General features: G+C 29.5%; 1 protein-coding gene and 1 long non-coding RNA gene across 2 annotated transcripts; one reads left to right on the top strand and one right to left on the bottom strand.

Moving 5' to 3' along the window:
• The first annotated feature begins 1,868 nt into the window (after positions 1 to 1,868).
• On the top strand, positions 1,869 to 10,971 carry LOC114401560. The gene is made up of 2 exons (XR_003664300.1): positions 1,869 to 2,093; positions 10,690 to 10,971. It is a non-coding gene; the product is annotated as an uncharacterized LOC114401560 (long non-coding RNA).
• Positions 3,737 to 5,831, bottom strand: LOC114401559 (curved DNA-binding protein-like). Its single transcript, XM_028364092.1, has 4 exons — positions 5,402 to 5,831; positions 4,855 to 4,925; positions 4,679 to 4,735; positions 3,737 to 4,259 (listed from the first exon to the last, which is right to left on the bottom strand). Exons 1-4 carry the CDS (start codon positions 5,595 to 5,597, stop codon positions 4,059 to 4,061), a joined length of 525 nt encoding a protein of 174 aa, XP_028219893.1. The 5' UTR covers positions 5,598 to 5,831; the 3' UTR covers positions 3,737 to 4,058.
• Positions 10,972 to 23,524: the final 12,553 nt, after the last annotated feature.

The raw sequence follows: 23,524 nt of genomic DNA, 5'->3' as shown, positions 1-23,524 counted from the left end.
TAATAAATTATTTTTAACAAATAACAAGTCAGGCTAAGGCTTAATGATAGTGATGCGGGCCAGGCTTAGGCCCCTCAAAGCTTGGCCTGGCCTGACCTATTTCCACTCCTAGCTCTGTCTGCTTTAAGGATCAATGACTGACCACACAAATCAACACAAGACTTTTCAACGTGTTTTGTCTTCACTCACATGCTTTCCGAGAAACTTTCCAGAAGGTCACTCATCTCATTACTACTCCAAGCCAAATACACTTAACTATGAAGTTCTTAAGTGATGGGTTCCAAAAAATAAATGCATCTTGTTGATATAGGTAGTACCAATTAATTCCTTTTAAGTCATCCTCAATTGTACAATCTCATACCTACATAGCCTTTGGATCCCTCTCTTTCTGGTGTGATTCGTCCGGGTGTTACATGCCCACCAGCTTCCGCCCGGTTCGTCCTAGAACCACACCATACTTGTTCGGCGGCTCTCACATTACGGCACTTCACACGATGACACTTCACTCATCATCCAAATCCTCCACTTGACAAAATCCTTCGTAGGTAGCCTATTCCAAAATCTTGAAAATCATTCTGACTGTTTATAGAAACAAAGAACTAAAGACAAATAAAATCCACATAAAAGTTGTATTACTACTCACCACAACTTCTTTGACAAATGCAATTGAACTTTTTGGAGTGCCCATAGCAACTTTTTTTTATTAACGAGTTTAACTCAGTTGGTTGAACATAATGTGTGAGTATATTATAAAATTCCTTTTTATTGTATTCAATTCTTATGGATAAAGAAAAATAAAAACTTTTTATTTATTTGGTGTTCTGAAATATGAAACTTATTGATTTTTTAATACAGTCAAGGAACCTGGTAAAATTTGTAATTTAAGTCAAAATTAAAAATATAAAAAATTGTATAAATGTGTAAATAAAAATATAAGTAATTTAGTTTTAGGAATTCCATTTTTTAAAATAACTTTCAAAAATAATAATTTGAAAATACATATATATAGTTGACATTTGTGCACAAGTGATTAATGGACTAAAGTTAAAATTAAATTGTTCGAATATACGTAGAAAGTATGTAAACAATATTGAATACAAAGAGAACTAGTATTGTGTAGTTACATTCTATATCGATAATTTTTTTATCGGTTTGTGGAATAACCAATGTGGAAAGGTATTTTCAACAACAATTTTTTAAATCAATGCTGAAATGTCAGACTTTAACATCACTTGTTTCAACATTGATTCAAAACTGATGTTAATCTCGAGTTTAACCCTTAACAAAAATAATTCTTGATCAGATTTTACTTATCTCCCGACCAAACTTCAGATTGATTAGCGTTTCTTTCCCTTGATCAATCGGAAAGTTAAAAAAAAAATACAATTGACATTTGTCATGTTCTACAAGTAGATGAATTTGAGATGAAAAAAAAATATAAGTTCAGATTTGAAGAGAGAGAAATTATCACAAAAACTAAAAGTAATATAAATAATAATTTGATTATTTTTTAGAAATTTATAATAAATCAGGATAAAGCTATGTATAACAAAAAAAATATAAATACATAAAATAAATAAATAATTAAGGATGCCCTCACATTTAATAATCAGAATGATAAAAGTTTTATAAAATTAGTACGTTTTTATCACCATTAAAAGTCTATGGCTGAAAATATAACATTCTTAAGTTTGTTACTAAGTTTTAAAAAATTATTTTAAGATATTGTTGATTTATAAAATGCCACAACTTTCTTTTTTATTATATTTTTTCATGTTTTTTACATGAAGAGGATGAAAATGTGATAAGATCATATCTACTTTCCTTTTTCTTTCTAAACTCAAATGATTTAAATAATGTTCTTATTAGGAAGAAGACCTCTTGCATATCCTTCGCGACTGTCCCCTTAGCAGGATAGTGTGGGAGAAACTTCAGTTCACTCTCCTAATATTCTTAGCTGCGACGCAGCATCTACATATATGGCTTCAAACACTTTGCACCAGCAACGAAGGAGTTCTTTTTGCTTGCACATGTTGGTTCCTGTGGAAATCGCGAAATGCAAAGGTTTTTGAAGACAAAGAATGACCCTACTGGTACGTTATAAACCAACCCATTCTACAATTCAAACTCTCTTCTTTCCCTCACACGGTCATATTACCCCCACCTCTCAACAATGCACTCCTTCCATCATAATAAAATATTTCCTCTCTCTTTCTATCCATTTATGACTCAGATTGAATATTTTATTTTCATCTTTCATTCTTCCTCACTTTCTTGATTTTACTTATCTATATCTTTATTTTCTTACCACAAACTAAAAAAGTGCTTACAAGTTTGGGATCTCCATTTGCACATATTATGTAAATTTGATTAAAGATTCAAGAGATGGGATTTTATTTGTGTGTCATTTTATTGAGATGATTGTCTTTTTAGATTTTAAATAGATGCAAAAAAAATTCTTTTATTAAATTTCAAGAAATACTTTTTGGAAATTTTAACTTCTGGAAATTATTTTTCGAAATGCCAAAATTTAAACATCATTATGAAATTTAAAATAATGATATAGGGATACTTTGGGCATATAAAATATTTATGATATCAAGGGGAGTGTACTTAGAAAAAATGAAAGTAGATATAACAAAATGCTTCCCAACTGAAGATAAACAGTTAGGCCGAAACCCAAACAAAAGACAAAACGCAAGGTATAAAAACTTTTTTGTTTTAATATTTTTAATAAAAAATGTTCAAATTAGGGGAAAAAATAAATAGTTTTTTATAAATAAAAAAAACTTATATTTTTACTCCTTTTATATTTTTATCAATAATGAATTCATATTTTTAGCACCAATAATAATATTCATCAAACTTTCAATACAAATCATGTAATTTGATTTTCTATCTAAGTGTTTTTTAAGAAACTTGTAACAATTTATAATTTAATGAACACATATATTTATATTGTTCCCAAATTATAGTTATTTATATTTAAAAAGTCTAACTCAACTGAGATGCATGGATATTATAAATTATTAATACATGTCTTTAATTCATATAAATAAAGAGAAAATCATATCATATAAATAAAAGAAAGTTATTTTTTATTTTTTATTTTTACAAACACTGAAAAATGGGTAGATTATGAAAATGTATCAGGAATATAATGCTTTTGACCTTTTGGTGGATATATAATTTTTTGATGTGACATCACTTCAAAATATAGTATATATTTTTCATAATTTTTTTTTTTTACATATGTATACCTTTCGATCAAAATTGAAACACCTTTATTGTGGATTAATTGTAAAGTGAAGTGTATAAATAACTTTAATTCCAAACATCAGCATTTTTAGTTAATTAAATCTGTAATATTCTTAAAACTAAATTTATTTCTTAACTTCAATAACAATCCCCAACATTTGACTTCGGTTAATGTAATCTCTTAACCACCATAATAGACCTAATAATAGAATTGAAATAGATGAATGAAAACTTATATTCAATTCTCGTTATCATAGTTGAAAAAAAAAAATATTATCCCTTGACATTATTTAATCAATCTGATCATTTTTAATTCTAAATATTAAGTTAACCTATATATATCAATTCTAGGATCAAATTTATTAATAACTAACAAAATTATTTTTTATAATATTGAAAATCAAATTAATTAATAATTACTAACAAAATAAAAAAAATACTATAATCTAATTAAAAATTATTATATATATAATACTACTTCAAAAAAATCATTAATCTCAAACATGTCCATAAAACTTCTTATCCAAATCAAAGAAATACAAAAAGTGAACAATCCCGTGGCAGAAAATCCTTACTCAAAACATAATTTCCAAACTACTCAATCATTATTTTCTCCTCTCTTCCCCTTCAGAAGATATATATCATTTACAACTAGAAAAACTGAGACAAAGCCCTGGGAATTTAGCACCATACAAGGAATATGTACAGATAAATCCATTGTCAAAATGTTGAAAATAACTACCAAAATTCATCATCACTACCCATCTGTTTTTTCTTGATATCGATCCGTGAAAAACATCTTAACTGCAATAGAGGTTAAGATCAGGTACTTGGAAATGTGACCCCTTATTCTCCATCATGTTTGTGTCAAAACGCGTTCTCTTTACGCATGGAGACTCATCAATCACAGAGTTCACCCCACAATACATTGAAGGACACTCGAATCCTTTAGCCATTTCCATTAACATGCCCTGCAACTCTTCCAAACCGTAATGCTTTCCCTGCAGCAATTGATAGTTGTAAACGATTAGTGTTGTTACTCATTCTTGCATCCGTTTTATATCCAACTTTTTCATCATATTTTAAATTTTTTTTTATTTAACAAAAGGTATCTTAAACTTCTTACTTAGAAGTAAACTAATCATATCCCACTGAATCAACCTATTTTGAAGTAAAATAATATCTCTAGTTTAGCAATCCTATGTCCAAATCGGAATGGAACCCCAAACCTTAGTTAAAGGGTCAAGTCATATTCAAACAACTAAAGTTTCTTTTCAAAAACAAATGTTAGTATGTAATTATTAATTTGCTAGAAAGTTATTTTTTTTTAGCAAAGGGGGAACCGTCAACCTTTTTCCTCCTACCTTAACCATATTAGAAGCATAAATAATTTTTCATTCAATTCTATAAGAAGCATTACCTCTCGCCTCACTTGAGCCATATGGGACAACATTTCTTCCACAAAATCAGAAAAGCCCTGGAAGCAGAGAAACACACATAAATCTTTCAAGACCATAACACAACAAGGAAAAAATAAATAAATTAAAAACAACCAAATTTGAATCCACATAAAAGATGCCTCTGAAACACACTCACCTCATCCTCTTCCTCTTGAGGATCATACAAGCCCGCATCATACATAGTTCTTTTCTTACTATCAGACAACACTGCTCAAGAAAACATAAATAATTAAGCAACAGAGCTCAATATAACATCACAAGAGACGAGAAAATAGTCTACACACCCAAAGTGTAAAAAAATTAAATTACAAATTAACATGTAAAATAAATTGATTGACTTTAATAATAATCATCTATATATCTACCAAAATCTTTTTTTTTTTTTTTTTACTTCCCACGGAGACAATCTTATTCCACAATCTTATTCGAGACACTTTTGATGAACACTAGATGTCAGTACCTCTTCCGAGGGAGATTCGAACCCAGTTCACCACGTTGTGAGATTAGCCCTTCCACTAGACCAACACCAACTCCGTTGATTCGTAATTTATGATTAGTTGATAATGACAGAGTGCAAAAATAATCAACTCATTCTTATATTCTAATTTATGTGTTCGATTCCTAGATATAAAAAATAAATAAATAAAAACAAGAACTTGAAACATACAAACATACATACATACCTGAATAGGCTTCTTGAATTTGCTGGAATTTGCGCTTAGCTTCACCCAGCAAAGAAGGCGACCTTGTGCACTTATCAGGATGCCATTGCATAGCCAGCTTCCTATAAGCACGTCTAATCTCATCCACGTTAGAATCTGAGCTAACACCAAGAACGTTGTAGTAAGAAGTAGAAGACCCTTCTCCACGAGCATCCATTGTCACAATCAGCTTCTAAGTTCTAACCATAAAAAATAAAGGGGCTTTTGCGTTACTTCTTTCAGCTCATGTAATTGCACCCTCTTGGCTCTTTGCTCTTGACACAGTACGTGAACAATGAACGAGGGAAGGTTTGAAAGGTTTATCGGGTATTTATTATTGTTTTGGAAATGAATGCTCTAGAAAGTTTTACGGAACATGCTGGTTCCAAAGCCTAGAATGTTCGTGAAGAATAGATATTTTGCGTGGGACGTAGATACTTGAGAGAATACATAACATGTGGTTGTGAGAGTGAGTTTGAGATTAGATATTTTGAGGTGAGAGAGGTTCAATGTCGTCACGCGTCATATTGCTTGCTGTGCTGTCGTTCTTACAATCCCCACGTAAATCACTATTTTAGTTGGAAGAAAAAGTGTGATTCTAGACATGGAAAGAGATTATGAGATGAATAAAAAGAAATCATATCACAAGCCACTAAATTGCTTCAAAATCAAATCAATCTTTTACCGGTTAATATTTTAGAATTACCAAGGTAATTTTTTGTACAAAAAGAATTAACTTTCTCTATCTTTATATACAAAATCAAAATTACAAATTTTGAAAAATATATAAATACTTTGGTTTAGTTTGACTTTTGAGGAAGGTATAAACCCATTTCATTAGTTTATAAGTTTTTTTTTATTAAATTAAACTTATTTAATATTCGGGTTTATTTTTTAGGTTTACTTTTCATAAGTTATATAAAGTGTATTATGAATTGAAGAATCTGTAATAAATTATATTCCTGATTACCCAATCCGTGATATACTTTAGATGCACCAAAACAAATAATGAGGTGCCTTAAGTAATTACCCACATTGAAATAGTTTCAAAGCATCCGGTGCGACCATGCGGAGACTGCACCTAATGATGTTGGGCTTGGCAAGTTGGGTAGTAGAATAATGGGAGTTGCTACGTGCACCCAGCATTATTGCTGGGGCACCCAGCAAACAGTGAAGTGGGAAATTGCCCTTCAGCAATTATTCTTCCGGAAGAATCTTCTTCCGGAAACTTTCCGGAAAAATTATTTTCAGAACTTTTCCGGAAGAACCTTCTTTCGGAAGAAGAATTTGTGTCTTCCGGAAGTACTCACAGACAACTTCCGGAAGAACGCCATCCGAAATGTTCCCGGAAAAAGCTTCTTCCGAAAGATTTCCATTGTCTTCCGGAAGAAGCTTCTTTCGGAAGTTAGTTTTTTTTTAAAAAAAATATTTTATTTTGTAATAATTTATTTTTAATTGCATAAACTAATTTATAAAATAATTAATACTATTATGCATAAATAATTAAATAATTAGTGAACGTAATTATGACTAATATTTATAATTTGTTTTTTACGCGCATGTCAAATATTAATTTAAACCATAAAAATTAATTAATTCGTAAACGTGATTATTGTTTTATAACAAAATGAAGAAAAAAGAATTTTCATTTTATAATAATAAGTAAAAATAAAATAATATTTAATGCGTATGTAATGACGATTTTGCCCTTGTGTAAATTTCTTTAAATTAATGTGTTGAGACTGTGTTTTACTGCGCTTTCTTTGTTTCTTCTTCCGTTTGCTTTGTTTCTTCTTCCGTTTGCTTTGTTTGTTTCTTCCGTTTGCTGTTGTTTCAGTGGTGGTCCCTTCAGCAGTCTGTTGGTGGTCCCGTGAAGTGAAGTATTTGAAGATTTGGTGGTCCCGTGTTCCGTATTTGAAGTTTTATTAGTGGCTGTTGTTCCTATTTCGTCGGAGGTACGCGTTTATTTCGTTTTCCGGTTAGTTTTTAGAGAAGAAAAACAGTAAAAAGTGTATCCGGAAGAAATTTTAGGCACAGAAGGAGGAAGGTCCGGAATGACCACTTCCGGAAGAAGGTCTTCCGGAAGTTACGAAGGCCAATTCCGGAAGAAGTGCTTCCGGAAACTACTTCCGGAAGACCTTCTTCCGGAATTGGGCTTCGTAACTTCCGTAAGCAAGAATCTGGCCTCCTCCGTAGAAAGAGCGTGGAAACTGTGCAAGGCGCCAGTGATGGGCAAATGTAGGATGGACGACACATCATCCAATGTGATCGTCAGCTCTCCTACAGGAAGGTGGAAGGTGCTAGTCTCACTGTGCCACCTCTCCACAAATGCGGATATAAGTCCAGGATCGTCAGTAATAACTGAACAATCTATCAGTGGACTTAATCCTGTGGCAGCCACCAGGCCTTCAATCTCAGGCACTGGCCTCCCAATCAGTGTCACCTTCCTCCCATGTGACACTAACTTCAAATCAGGACGTTCCTGATTTGAAGTACAAATTATACAATTATTAAAAAAATGTATCATAAACAAATAAATAAACAATGACAAATAATTAACAAATTAAAATACATGTCCACTCCACACGGCATGTGCAACATGCTCGGCAAATGATGTGAGCACTGACGGGTCTCGTGGACCACCAGGGAATCCCTCTGCAGCATCATCACCATCTTACCCCTCACCACTATCAGCACCCTGTGCGTCCACACGCATCTCAGGTGCCTCCGTAGGCTGCTCAGGGACATCATCAGTCATGTCAGCGACGTCCTCAGCCATATCACGTCCCTCCGCAGTCATCTGATGAACGCGTAGCCTACGGGCTGAGGTAGTAGGCCTACGCCTCTCAGGAACATCAGCAGCATCCTCATCAGCAGGTCTATCTCTGCCTACAACTCTACCTATCGCACGACCTAAACCTCGTGTTCTGGCCATGATCTGCAAATCATGTTGAACACGTATTTTTTTCGGTCAAAATATACACAATTTTCTTTATAAAAAAACAACTTTATTTATAAACAAATAAGACTAACTTAAATCAAATTATTTTAAAACATACACAACATAATTTTTTAAAAAAAATTAAACTTCATTTATAAAAAAAACACTACTAATGTAAAAAAAATTATTAATAAACATCCACAACTTAATTTTAAAAACAAAATTAAACAACTTCATTAAAAAAAACACAACTAAATTATTTAGTAAACATCCACAAGTTAATTTTTTTAAAAAAAACAAACAACTTCATTTATAAAAAAAACACAACTAATATAAAAATAATTCATTACTAAACATCCACAACTTAATTTTAAAAAAAAATTAAACAACATCATTTATAAAAAAACACAACTAATGTAAAAAAAATTAATTAGTAAACATCCAACTCTTAATTTTTAAAAAAAAATAAGAAACTTTATTACTTAAAAAAACACAACTAAATTACTTAGTAAACATCCATAAGTTAATTTTTTTAAAAAAAATTAAACAACTTCATTTATAAAAAAAAACACAACTAATATAAAAATAATTCATTACTAAACATCCACAACTTAATTTTAAAAAAAAAAATTAAACAACTAATGTAAAAAAAATTATTTAGTAAACATCCACAATTTTTTTAGAAAATAAAATACTTCATTTATAATAAAAAAACTAATTAATTTTAAAAAAATAGTATTTTTATAAAACTTCCAAAACACACAACTTTAATTATAAAAATAGACAACTTCATTTTTAAAGAAAAAACACTAATTTAAAAAAATCAACAATAAACAAAAACAAACACAACCACTTTTATAAAAAAAAAATTTACAAATTAATATTTAATAAAAATACACAATGTAAATTATAAAAAAAACATGACATCAAAAATCCAAACCTCATTTTTCATAAAATCTATAAAACAAAATAATCAACAGAAATATAATAATTCATTTAAAAAAAAAACAAAAATAATTTTTGTTTTAAAAAAAAGAAAAAAAAAACAACTTTCCGGAAGAAGTGTTCTTCCGGAAATCCCAAACGTTTCCGGAAGAAACCTTCTTTCGGAAAGTTTCCGGAAGAAGGGTTCTTCCGGAAAACGTTTGGTTTCTTCCGGAAGAACACTTCTTCCGGAAAGTTTCCGGAAAATGTTCTTCCGGAAGTTCCGGAAGAACCCATAACGGGTCTTCCGGAAGCCTCGCCGTCAGCCCCCTTTCCCCATTTTTTCCGGCATCTCCTGCTCTCGTCTTCTACCCTATGGTTCTGCTAACCTAAGGTTCTTTTAACCTAGCCTAATGCTACAACTACACAGTGCATAATAAAACCAAATGGAAGGTTAACGAAACTTACCTCGAACGGCAATGGCGTCCAGGCGAAAGAAGCAGCAGCTGGGCTTGCGGTGGCTTGCGGTGGAAGAGAATGCTCCCGGAAGAGGAAAGAAAAGAAACAAAAGCAGAAGCAGAAAGTGAATCCGGGAGAAAAGAGGGAGTGTTTTAAAAAATTTTAATGAAGGGCAAACTTGACCTTTCAATAAATTGCTGGGTGCACCAGCAATAATGCTGGGTGCACCTAGCATATCCCTAGAATAATTCCTATGATTTGGGCCGAAATGGGACAATTTGGAAATAATGAATCCATAAGCCTAATTGATTCACATATTTATTGAATTATTTGACGGTTATATAATTAAAAAAAAAGTATTTTGAGTGTATTTCATTCATTTATTTTAAAAAAGTTTTTTTTATATTTTGAAGTGAGTTTTTGAAGATAAATATTTTAAAAAAAAAAATTGCTCTCAAACTGTACTTCAGAATGTATAATCTTCTTTTTTTTTCTTTTGGTGAAAGTCTCTGTCATCTGAACGGTGTTATTGTAATTTATACTATATATTGAAACCTATTTTGTAGCTTCCTTTTATAGTTAACATTGTCATAATAGAACTTCTAAACGCAACCACAATTTATCAGCATAGAATGTGAAGGGGTTTGTTAATTACGCATGGTACATGAATGAATTGTTATAAATCTTTTGAGATATGTTTTCAACTTTTACCAATAAAAAATTTATCAGCATGGAGTTTTTTCTTTTAGGAGACCATAAATATCTTTTACTGTATGTAATTTGTAATCTTAAAATCTTAGTATTTGGACGCATTTACTTAACAACTTACAAACCACACTACTCACAACTTGCATGTATTATTTATGAAAAATTATTAATTATTTATTTGAGTGGCTCTTTTAGTTGGGTTTTTCTGCAACGTTTTGCTTGATTCATTGTGTGACAGCACTCAGCATCTCTCTGCCTCAAACTCAAAGTGGATACTGAATTGCAAGTATGGGTCTTGACTCTTGAAATTGACGTCGCATTGAACGAGCTTTGATTATCCTTCAATGGATATGGTGCACTCAGTTTTCACTTTTGCTCAGTGCTCACTAACCAGCATTTCATAGTATCTAGCTTGTGGCACTGTTTTCCTTCTAGTGGCATGTAAATGACCTAATTATCGTGAAGTGGCAAACTACAACTCAAATAAAATATATAGCTACGGAAAATTTTCATGTGTTAATAAAACTTGTATATAACCAATGAGTATAGTTCTATTGGTACACACATTGAGTTTGTGGGAAAAAATTTAGAGTCGATTTTCACAAAACATACTTTTGAAGAGGGGCGATGAGCCTTAATTCTTATGTGTGACTAAATTTGGAATGAAATGATTATGGTTGTTGTTAATAAATAAAAACTTGTATATACTTGTTCATAAAAATTTTGTATATATTTCATAGATGTTGCAATCTTACTATTAGTTGGCTAGGTGGTGGATATAGAAGAGTAGGCTCCGTTATACATGGGCCAAAAGAATCACGTTACACTTTCATCTTCGTATACTTAATATTTAATAGTAATAAAATGGCGTGATCCAATGACTTTCTTTCTAGCCAATAAATGGACATCATGATTCCTTTGGGCTAATTTTCTTTTTGTCTTAATAGTAAGTGCAAAGAAATCCTAACTAATCCCATCTTGGTTTAGTTTTTCATTCCATGTCACAAAGACAACCCCAGCAGCAAAATTTTATTTTCTCTGATCTTTAACATATAATAAGGAGTCAATAGTACAAGGGAAAGAAGGATATGATTCAAAGTGAAAAATTAGGTAAAATGAAAAAAAAAATATTAATTCTTGATTTGTGTTAAAACAAATCTTAAATTTAAATTAAGGGTGGATACATTCCTTTTTAAAAAAACACAAAAAATAAAAAGAATACTTAAAACTCATCACTCTTCTCCCAGTAGTGCATTCTATGAAGTTCGAATTCAAATTTTTTTCTCATAAAATCAGTGTGTTGTCAACCGAGGTAAACTCATTGCTTATATTTGCAATGTTTTAATAACAATTTTTTTTGGTAATAATATTTTAATAATGTTTATACAAATGGTTTCATAATAAATATTAAAAAAGAGAGGGAAAAATGGTTTCATTTATTTTCATGGTCCCTCGTGCGTTTGCACGGTTGCATTTTCCGTGAGTTGACCCAAATGGGTGCGGCTAAGAAATGGACGACCCTGGTTAGGTCTGAACATAAACGGCAAACAACTAATTTTTTTTTTGTTTCCATCAAATATAAAGTAATTGTCTTCTTAGTCAATAATGGAATGTATGCCTTTTTCTTTTGCTTAGCTTGAAAAAGCAATATAATCATTGCACTAAAAATATTATAATATTTTTTCTCTAGTTTGGAAAAGATGGTGTATTAGAATTTATAAAATATAAATGAATGTAATTAAATTTGACACATTATATCAATTAATTAAAAATCCTCATAAATGTATTTTTAAAATAATTGTTGTAAAATTTAATGTTTTTAATTATGAAAAATATATTATTGAATTATGTTTAAAAATATTTAATTTTTTTGGTGAAAAAATATTTACATCATTAATGTATTCTAAATCGGGTTTGGAGGCTCAAGTGTTGTTTCATACCACTATTCTTGGTTGATGTCATGAGAGATAAGTTTCTTATATTGTATTTCCTACATTTTTTTCTTTTTGTTGTTTTCCTTTCTTTTTTATGTATAAAAATTAATCAATGTGAATATGTACTTTCTTGTATTGTTGTCTAAAATGAATAAGATTTTGATCTTTTTCAAACATTAGTTAACATCAATTCGTGCATGTTATATGTTTAGTTTTACAATAGACAATGATACACATAAGTTTGCATGGGGTTAATTTTATTTTGACACAGAGAAAGAAAAAGAGAAATTAGAAAGAGATAGAAAATAGAAAGGTTTAAAATGTTGAAGTGGCATGTGAGTGGAAAGTTTCATATGTGCTAAAAATTATTATATATATTGAGTAAAATATGAGTGAGAAAGATAAATAAATTTAATATCTTAAAATTTTAGATTAAATGTGATATAAAATTTATTTGTGTGGCTCATTTATGACTTGTTGGTAGAGATTCTTTTAATATTTTACCAATAATATCTCATAACAATTGATATCAAGATTAGGTGGTGCCACTAGGTGATCAATCTTAGCAGTGTGGAGGTCATAGTATGATTTGATACCAACTAAAATAAATATTAAGAGATAGTAAAATTGGTGATGAATTTATGTATCAGGGTTCCTTATATTAAAATTTTTTCTAACAGTACACTCACGTATTAGGATCCCTGGTATCAATTTTTTTTTAAAACAATGTTGAGGTCAAGTGATGTGTCCTATTGATTTAAGCTAATAATAATAATAAACTTTCACTTATTTTATGGAGAGGTTATTGTAGTGATAAGTATAAGGGAAGAAGTTTCACATTTATTAAAAAAAATGACCATATTAAATTAAATCATATAAGTAAGAAAAATTCATATATCTCACTTGTGTAATTTATTTGTATTCTATTAACGGAAATTTTTTTGTTGTTTTACTTACCCATATTCTATTATATGAGAAAAGTTTAAAATATCCAAATTCAAAAAGATGAGTTGAAAGTGAATTAAAAAATATCATTATTACAAATTATAGAACAATTTCTCCTTATGGAGTGTCTGTTTCTTGTACCAATGAGGTTTTTTTTTTTTCATTCAAAAGCTAGTTTGCAATTACTCAACTAAGCACGGTAGATATATACGCTATTCTATCATGTCATGAAAGTGATTTTATATGCTTAAGTATCTTAGTTAATGTAAAAAAGTTAACAAAGATACTTTAACTGGGTTGTTTTATACATTTCTTAATTCTATTAACTTGATTTTTAAAAATTTAAGCAAGGGTTCAAAATAGATTGAATTGTGGTGCTTGTGGACCTTTGACGGCAGCCATTGTGTTCTCTTCTTTTAGAAGCAAATTTTGTATACCCTTACAGTTTTTGACGATTTTTAAAATTAAAAAAAAAAAAAAAGAAACAGAAGCAATTTATTTTTTTGAAAGGAAGAAGCAAATTTTTAATACTCCACATATTTTAACATATAGGCCTGGATAGTTTTTAAATTATTTTTAAATAAACAAACATCGAATAAATGCACTTTGTTTGACGAAAATGCAAAAAATTATCTGGGACAAAATTAAAGAACTTGTCGCTATGACAACTAACAGATAATTTCATTCTAAATTATTTTTATTATTATTCTTTTTTGTTATAATCAAATTTCAAATGTCGTTCCTTAATTAAATTGTGTAGAATTCGAATATTGATGAATATGAAATAATTCATACTGAGAAGAAAATATTTATTTTATATATATTTAAAATTTTCGATAAAAATTAATCAGTGACAGAAACTAATTCATATTAACACCATAATCAAGAAGAAGAAAAAATGTCAAACGTGTTCTGCCTAACTATAGATTCTTTTCTTGCGCTTTATCCGCAGTCTTTTTCATTTTCATTTTCCATTACGGCTCTATCCGCAACACCTTCAAATTCTGCTGTCTGCTGGATAACTCTGCTTTTTCTAACCTTCTTTAGTCTTGCCGAAACCTTGAAATCTATGTGATCATATTAACATTATTGTTTTATATCGATTTTAAATTTGTTTGTATAGAAAAATATCTTTTAAGAGAGATTAGTCCTTTAAATAAAAGATTAACCCTTTAAATAATCTCAATATGTAAATACTTTAATGGATTAGTCTTTGCTTTCCAGCATACGATTGTCTTGGATCCGAATGTGTTTGATAAAATTTTTGAAAAGTTTATAAGTTTTATATTGATTAAATTATAAATAAAAAAAACTTTAGATAAATCTCAATATTCTTAAGAATTAAAATAAATCCGAGTATCATCGACAAATTAATTCTTAATGATAAGAATGTTCGAAGCCCACGTTCTACGTGCTTCTTTTTATTTTTATTTCTATTGTATTTTTTTGAGAATTTTATAAATTTGATTGAGATCTGTGATTGACAGACTCTATAAATAGGGATGAAGTGCTATCAGTTTTGTATCATCAAATCCACTTCTTTATTCAGAAAGAATACAACATCTATTTATAGTGAGTCGAGAAGAACAAAACTACTTTTAGGTTCATGTATGCGCTACTTCGTGTTCGATTTACAATGAATGAAAGTACGCTCGTAATATTTAATTTTCATTGGTTGATCTAAATATATCATTTAAATTGATTTGCATCGATACCTATTTAATTTACGGGGAATACTCTAAGTTCAACCAGAAAAATATCTAACGGTGGCGTGTGCCCAATTGGATAAGAGTTATCTGAACTCAATTTTAGAGCTTTACACGCCAACATTGGAGAAACTCTTGCCTAATTGGATTTACCAATTTAGTCGGTAAAAGACTAAGCCACAGAATTCCACTATCTTGAAGTCAATAATAATAAATTGTATTGAAAGCTTATTAATTACCGAGTTAAGTTCACCTAAAGTGGCATCCATAATTTTCTCAATTTTGCTCATGATCACTTTAGTCAAAGAATAAAGATGGAAACTAGCACCACTGAAATAGTGCTATTTCTAGGTGGCGCAGCCTCCCTTTAACGTTAAAGTTCATTTTTCATGACTTAGTAATGAAGAATCTAACGGATGAGTAGTGTGTATGTGGCTGTTGGTGATGACTGATGGGTAAAGCACATGCATTTTATTTTATACAATCCAGAATGACTCAATATTTGCTTGAGATTTTGTTATTTTGGCTTTTGGTTTTATTTTTTTTTTAACTGACCTAAAAGTTAAGGACTAATTGAATCTTTGACAATATAATTAAAAAATAAGGTAATTTATCAATCATATTACACTATTACACTGGTTTTTTATTTTTGGATTGAGTAGACTAAATAGAAGTGAATTCAATTAAATGGGGTATGGCCATATATGGTTGGTCCATAAAGTGTTTCAGGGGAGACACATGAAAATGGGCACTATGATCTAATGTGACCACCTCTTGTCTACATTGATATCCTCCATATAAATGAGGACAAAGCCTGGCAACAGGATCATAACTGTATTCTCCACAAAATTAACACACCCAACAAGAACTAGGGATTCTGAGCATATATATGCATTTATTTATTGTAGGGTATGGGGCAGCTGCTCATGAAAAGAGTAAAGTCACAAACATATATAGAATCCTAGAGTGTAAGTTTGGAGTTTTGAGGGTGGAAACTTGGAATCTAAATAATGCTCTCACCGGACAGTCAGAAGGATACAACAGAACAGAAGCTTGTAAATAAAGACGAGTATAAGGCCTAGAATACCACACCACCAGTGTGTCTCCCAGGAATAAAAACTACCATTTAGAGCGGTGGTTCAAACAGGGCTCTTTAAAGGAGCTACCAAACTTTGTACCATAAAGTGAAGGAACTATTAATCTATCTATCCAAGGGCATCAATTTTTCTTGGGGTAAATCACCTTTTTTGCCCTCAAATTCATAAATATCGTCACATGAATTTCTAAAATTAAGAAAAACGTAAATAAATGTTTGAAATTGTTAGAGCGTGTTTGAGAATTTGTTGGATTAGCACCAAAGGTACATTTTTTAATGGAGCCCCCCCTTATTTTTCCGTCCATCCGTTGGGTTAATTTGTCTCCAATCACGTACTACAGCAAAATAAATGGAAAAACAATCATGCATTTAATCGTTTCACCTAAGTTTTTAAACTTAATTGTTTAGATATTTTTTAATAGAAATTAATCATGAGCAAATCGATGAATATTTTATATTCATATCATAATAATTTAAAATTTGATTATTTATTATCATTTTAATTTATGAACTTATGCTAATATTATAAGTTACATGGTATATACTAAAGTGATTCACAAATTACAATTTCAAATACTTCTTTTAATTTTTTTTAATTTGAGATACTAAGATAATAATGTCTATTACTTTTAAGAATGAAATAGGTGATTTAACCATTTTTTTTCCTTTTCACTGGTCACTTAATCTTCAAATTTCAACCATAAAGGCAATGCAAGGCCTAATCTATCAACATTGTATTGGTATTAGCATTAGCATTAGCACGATGTATGATTGAGATATTTACCGATTAGTGAGAAAACTTTTGAGTGTGACATAACACAATTGAGGATTAAGTGGGCTTGTTTGTCCTTAACTTATTGAGAATATATATGTTCAAGCCGACCAATGTAAAGAGACATACATGCACATAAGATGCGACTTATTGACTATGTTTTTGTCAGAGTATTGCCAAAAGATACTTAATAGCTTCCTCTTATAGGTCCTAATGTTGATCTTTGTGTTTAAGGACTAATTTGATCGTGATGTGGACGATGACAAGATAGCAAGCATCATGCCTCACTCCTATTATACCTGATTCATATTAATAAAGTACTCTCAATGGGATAACGTTAAGGATGGAAAATTCTAAATGATAAAAAAGGTGTGAACTTGATTTAAAATTTGGATAATTTTTGTTGGATTTGATTGCTCTGAAGTAACACAGGTGCGTTTTTAAAAAGAAAAAAAGAAAAACAAAGGCATACATTTATATGTCACAATCTTAATAATTGATGAATAACTAACAATTTTAATTTCATTTTTCTATAAAATGTATCCTTTGTTTTATATTTTACCAGAGCTAATTTTTTTATGAAATTTTTTATATTCTGTCTATAAATTAGAATAGTTATCTCGAGTGAAAGTCTTGTTAGAAGTAATTCAACAAAAGGATTTTTTTAGGAATTTTTCCTTCGGCAAAGAGTGATTTTAAGGATTTTTTTTCTTAACCTTTCTTCTCTTTCAATCTATCCTTTTAATTTTTATTTCTAAATTAAATTTTAAATTTTCTTAAAGAAATTATTAATAGATGAATATAATCATGTATTACAATATAAATTATTATTATAAATTTAAAAAATATTTTATATGTTTAAAAATATTTATTTATTATAAGTTTTAATTATAATTTAATTTATATATTCAAAAATATTTATTTAATATAAATTTTAGTTATATAAAATAAATATTTATCAACGTGTATTGCACGGACTAAAATATTAATCCATGGGTAGACTTAAAATTTCTGTCAAAGAAAGGTAAACTTAAAATACGAGTCTTTGTTAAACAAAATGTGAATCTTTAAAAAGATTTGTAAGCAGAATTTGAAGAGGAACATGGTTTTTTTTAGGAAAAAATAAAAGTCAATTGAGGGCTGCGATCGGTTAAAAGCTTGAAAAGAAATTGTAACATTCGATTGTGTTGTTTTCTTTTTAGATAAATTCGATTTGTATCTTATATCCTCATCGGTTTGACTTTTTTTTATACAATGGGAGTAATGAGTTTTAATGGTATAACCCATTTAATAAGTTACCCAAACTCCACGTCAATGAATTAATTTCACTTTAAATTAGCTCTAAAGTATAACACAAGTAGAAGGAACAGTTAACGCTTCTTAAGTGCTAATAGACAAATTCACTATGCAAATATTGAATAAATAATTAACTTAAAGTTTGATTCCTAATTTTATGTTTCATATATGTGTATAAATTATTCTTTAAATTTATAAAACATATCATATGTTGCTATATATATATGAGGTATTATTTATTTAACTACTAGATAAATCGTCATAATTTTATCTTTATATAAGATATTTCAGGGGTTGAGAAGAGAGGATGTTTATAAATGATTATTGGTCTCAACTCCTAAGGGACGTAGGATTTTGTAGTTATTGGAACAAGCCCACCAATCGAGACTAAGGAATGAGACTGGTCTAGGTCCTCCTTCTCGTATTTATGTTTCGATCTCAAATCCACATACATCGTGAGAATCTCTTATATCTGAAGTATTATCCGCTTAAGTGTTCGATACAACATCTGATTTTATGCTTATAAAAGATGTTTCAATAGATTAAGAGAAAAGAGTATTTATAACTTACTCTCGGTTTGGATTCCTAAATAATGTGAGACTTTATAACTAAACAACATCTTTGTTTTTTTGAGATTAAATTAAGATTAAAAAATTTAATAAAATATTAATTCAATAAATTTAGATAATAAAATGGAAAAAAAAATTAAGAACTAGATTGTAGAATGAAAAATACTTTGGTGAAGTTTCAAATACTAAGAATAACTTTATACCAAAAACAAATATTAAAGATAATTATCATTAAATGTGTGAATCAACTGATATATGATTATTATTTAATTTAATCTAATATCTTGTATTCAAGAAGGTGCAGCTCCATTAAATACTCCAATGATACATGGTATTTATAAATAAAAAATACTTAGAGTAACTATTTACCCCAAGAAAATATAATTCAAGAACTGGGTTCCTCAATTTGACAAGCATCACGTAATTAAAGAAAGGTGGGATGAGGAATCGTCTTCTACCAACCAAAAATAGCTCACAAAGTATGACACCGTCCCACATGGATATGACTCATGATCTATATAGAAGAAGCAGATTTGTTTGCTTAATAGCCTCAAGGGCGGTTTCTCTCGCTCTTCTCTCTTATCCTTTTGTAACTATTTGTGTGTAACAATGATGTAACTAATAGATAAAGAACAGCAAGATTTATGCGTCCAAGTTGGGATTAAAGAAATTTAAATGTTTGGAAATTAAGAGTTAATTAAAAAAAATTGTGATTGAAAATTCCAAATTTGCTCACGCGAGGAAAATGAGTGTATTTTAGGAGAATTATGGTCTACCAAAGAAAAGACCAACAAAGTACATGTAGTTAATAATGGGAGAAAGAAATTTTTGAAAGAAAAGGCATATTGTATCTTTCGGCACAACTCAGCAGGCACACCTCTTTTGCAGACGTTGTCTGGCTACCAAACACTTTCCAAGCTAATGCTACCAAACCCTTTTCTTACCTATTCGTATTGCATGGGGCATGTCATTTCATTGAGGAAAATACTTTACGTATATCTAAATTTCATTACTAAAAACTAAACTATTCAAGGTATTTTTGCTTTTTCAATTTTTATTCTTATCTGTGTGAATCAAGACAAATACAAGTTAGCAAGAAATTTATAATAATTTATACATTATTATCAACCAATTAAGTTAGGCCAGCTTGGTGTATTTTTGCTTTTACATGTATATACCAAATCATGGCCCTAATTTTCAAATTGATACTATAGAAAGCCAATTAAATTTTTTTTAAGAGAAAAACCAATTAATTAATATAAGTTATTGCAAAAAGGAGATTGAGAAAGACTTCAAATGGTTTTCATGTCACTTACCTCTCGATTATTTTTCCTTGTTCAAGTAGCTAGTTTTCCTTCGCAAATGCGTATTATTTCCATTAAAATAGCTTTAAAAACTATTCCATGCTTTTTATATTCGTAATTATTGATTATTTAAAATTTTAGATACAAAAATATTTTAATTGTCCAACAAATAATATTTTAAAATATTTCATACTCGTATTGGAATTTTAGTATGTGTTTGGTAATATTTAAATTTATATCAATAACAGTTCTTTTTTGCTGACTACAGTTTTTTTTTTATAAAAGTTTTTCACTACTAGAAAAAACATTTTTCACGACGGTTATTTGACACATTCAACAACAATTTTAAATCGTCTTTGAAGCTAATGTCGTGAAAAATTAATTTCAGGATGATTCCTTAATCATCTTAGAATGACATATTCGACATCATAATAAACTGTTTTAAAAAATCATCATTTAAATTTAAAGACGATTTTCACGAGAAAATCGTCTTAGAACCATAACTTTCTAAGACAATTTTTCTGTAAAAACCATCTTAGAATGAAGCTTTTTTAAAACGGTTTTGTTGTAAAAATTATCTTAAAAAGTCTCCCTTTTAAGATGATTTTTAGTATAAAACTGATGTTATTTATTTTTATGATTTTATGGGTCCTAAACAAAATGAAGCCCCTAAATAAATATAAAGCAAGTTGTATTTGCAGCTATGTATATTGTTGTTAAACTTAAGTATGAAAATAAAACTAAGATAAATTCTATACAAATGTTAAAAAATTATGAACCGGATGAATCTATTTAGAAATTTTGGATGAAGGCATTTATATGCCAACCCATTCAATTTAATTTGACATTTAAACAAAAGCTTTGTATTTCTTTTATTTGTTTTATCCTTGTTATGTTGCAATACAACATGAACAAAATATCATCAATCAAGTATATTCATGCCAAGAAAACTTAAAACAATTATACTTAACAAGAGTGTAAATAATGCTACCAATTGGACTTGAAAAGCCAATCCAACATGTTTGACTGCCAAGTTTTGTTACCCCCTGGAACCCCTTCACTATAACAACATTTTTTTTTCACATCTACTTTTATTTAATTTTTTTCCCTTTCCATTTTTTTTCTTGGATCAAGCCAGTTGTAGAATCAGTTTCATGTAAAGTCTACCAAGAATAAGATGAAATGGATCCCAATCTCCAACAAGAGTCCCCAGCCAACATGATGATAGGATTTTGGGAAAATCACTAGAATGACGCTCATTGAAAATTACTCAGTTTAGGAATAATTAATCAATTAATAGGTTAAAGATGTTCATGAAAGTAGTTAATTAGTAACCTATCAATGATTTAAATAATCAGATTGAAAAGATTTTAAATCACAGAAACACTACGGGTAATGAGGGGTTTAAAAGTAAATTTTTGTTGAAGGTTATTAAAAAATCTAACCCGACACTTACTGATGTGAAGTATAATCGTGTTCTCACATAGTGTTTAGGTGTCTTTACATTTACATAGTTGGACCATAAAAAAGTATTAGAATGTAAGTGACAATGTACAATTAATTGACTTTGATAAACTATATGTCCTATTACACTTTTGCAACATTAATTGACTTAGCTAACAAACTGGCTATATATACTTAGACAATGTTATGGTTATGAATCATATGAGTGCATTATGAAGAAAATAGACAAATTCCCAAGGTTAAGACTACATGAAAGTGTTGAAGGAGAGATTGTCAATATATTGAAACAAGAAATTTGGCATAAAAGAACAACTAAAAGAGGCTAGTTGCAAACCAAACCCATTATGCAAGATAACAAGTTCTACTGGCCATGTTTCTATGCTTATGCAAGATAACAAAATATTTTGTTATGACAAATTTTGAATCAAAGTGAGGGAAACAAATTTAAATAATTGATTATTTAATTTATATTGAAAATTATTTATAAATAATTTTTAGCATAATTCTTATTTACAATTTATAATATTTCTGATCTTATGTATCAACATATTTACCAATTTTATCCCTAAAACATAAAATTTTACATAATATATATTTATATAAATTACACCAAGCTCTTTTCTTAGTAATTTATAATTATATAAAAGTGTTTTATGCCATCTAAAGACATATTATCTTAGTTTCACAACAAAATAAATATCATGCATCTCAAAATTATTTTCAGATAATATTTTTAAATTATTTAATTTTTAAAATCAACTAAAAATATTATTGATTTTTTTCAAATTTCATTCTGACACACCTTTATCACGTAACAGTAGTTTTTACACAATGTGAATTCTGAACTTTATCATGTAACAGTAGTTTTTACACAATGTGAATTGTGAACTAAACATGTTACTTTAAAATCTCTCTTCAATTAAGATGTTTGCATATTGATTTAATCATAATGCATTTATTCTTATGCTATAAATTAGAATACCCAATTTATACTAATAAAAGTATATACAATTTACAAATTGAAGTTTTTACTTTTATTATTTTTTAATTAGACATTTTTAATATTTTCTTTATTCTCTTTTTAGATTTTCATTTTCACATTATTTCAACAACTTTCACTCATCTAAAATTATCCTTTTTTATTTTGTATGTATTTTTTGGTATATAGACCACATGTATCTTTCGTTAGAGATAATCTTATTTGAGATAAATAGGGTTGTTATCTCCAATAAATTTCTCCCTTCGAATATTTAATGCAAATATAAAGATTAATTATTTCAAAAGCTTGTCTCATTTTCAGTCCCACGTAACACATAATTTAAAATCCACGTGTACATTTTCATGTTTCTCATATTACCCCAGATAAGACAGACATGTTAACTGCGTTCTGCTTTAGAAAAACAATCGTAAAGCTTCCTAGATGTCATTAATGGGGTTCTCTACACAAGCTAGTACCCAAAATCTCAAAGCTTTGATGTTTCCTAAATCCCCCAATTCCAATTCCAAAACCAAAGACCTTGCTTTGAGACACCTACATTGCTTTTGTCTTTATAAGCTCTATCATTGCTAACAAAACACTCTTCTACTAGTAAAGGTGATGATGTGGACATTATCCATCAACATTGTTGTGCATGACTCATTTTCTATGGGTGGACAAATGTTGGACTGGAGCAAAGTGCAACGAAGCATAAGTGAAGACGAGTGGAGCGACAATATTTGCCTTTGGGCCTGGCCCACTTGTTCACCTGTTGTTTGGTTACAACGTGGGGTGGGATGTGCGAGGCTTTCCCCCTATTTTTTTTACGAGGGTAATATTATAAATCTATACTATTTTTATTTTATTTTATAGGTATTGATGTAACCCTATTTGTCAAATATTATAAATAGTTGTTATGCTCCCAAGGACATGGGAGCAATTGTCGAATCTTGTTAAATTTTGTGTTTGTGTGTGTATAATTACTGTTTTAGAATTCTGATTGTTATTGCT

Source organism: Glycine soja, chromosome 20 (genome assembly GCF_004193775.1).
Source record: "Glycine soja cultivar W05 chromosome 20, ASM419377v2, whole genome shotgun sequence".
Classification (NCBI taxonomy): domain Eukaryota; kingdom Viridiplantae; phylum Streptophyta; class Magnoliopsida; order Fabales; family Fabaceae; genus Glycine; species Glycine soja.
This window is presented reverse-complemented; position numbering and strand designations above follow the sequence as displayed.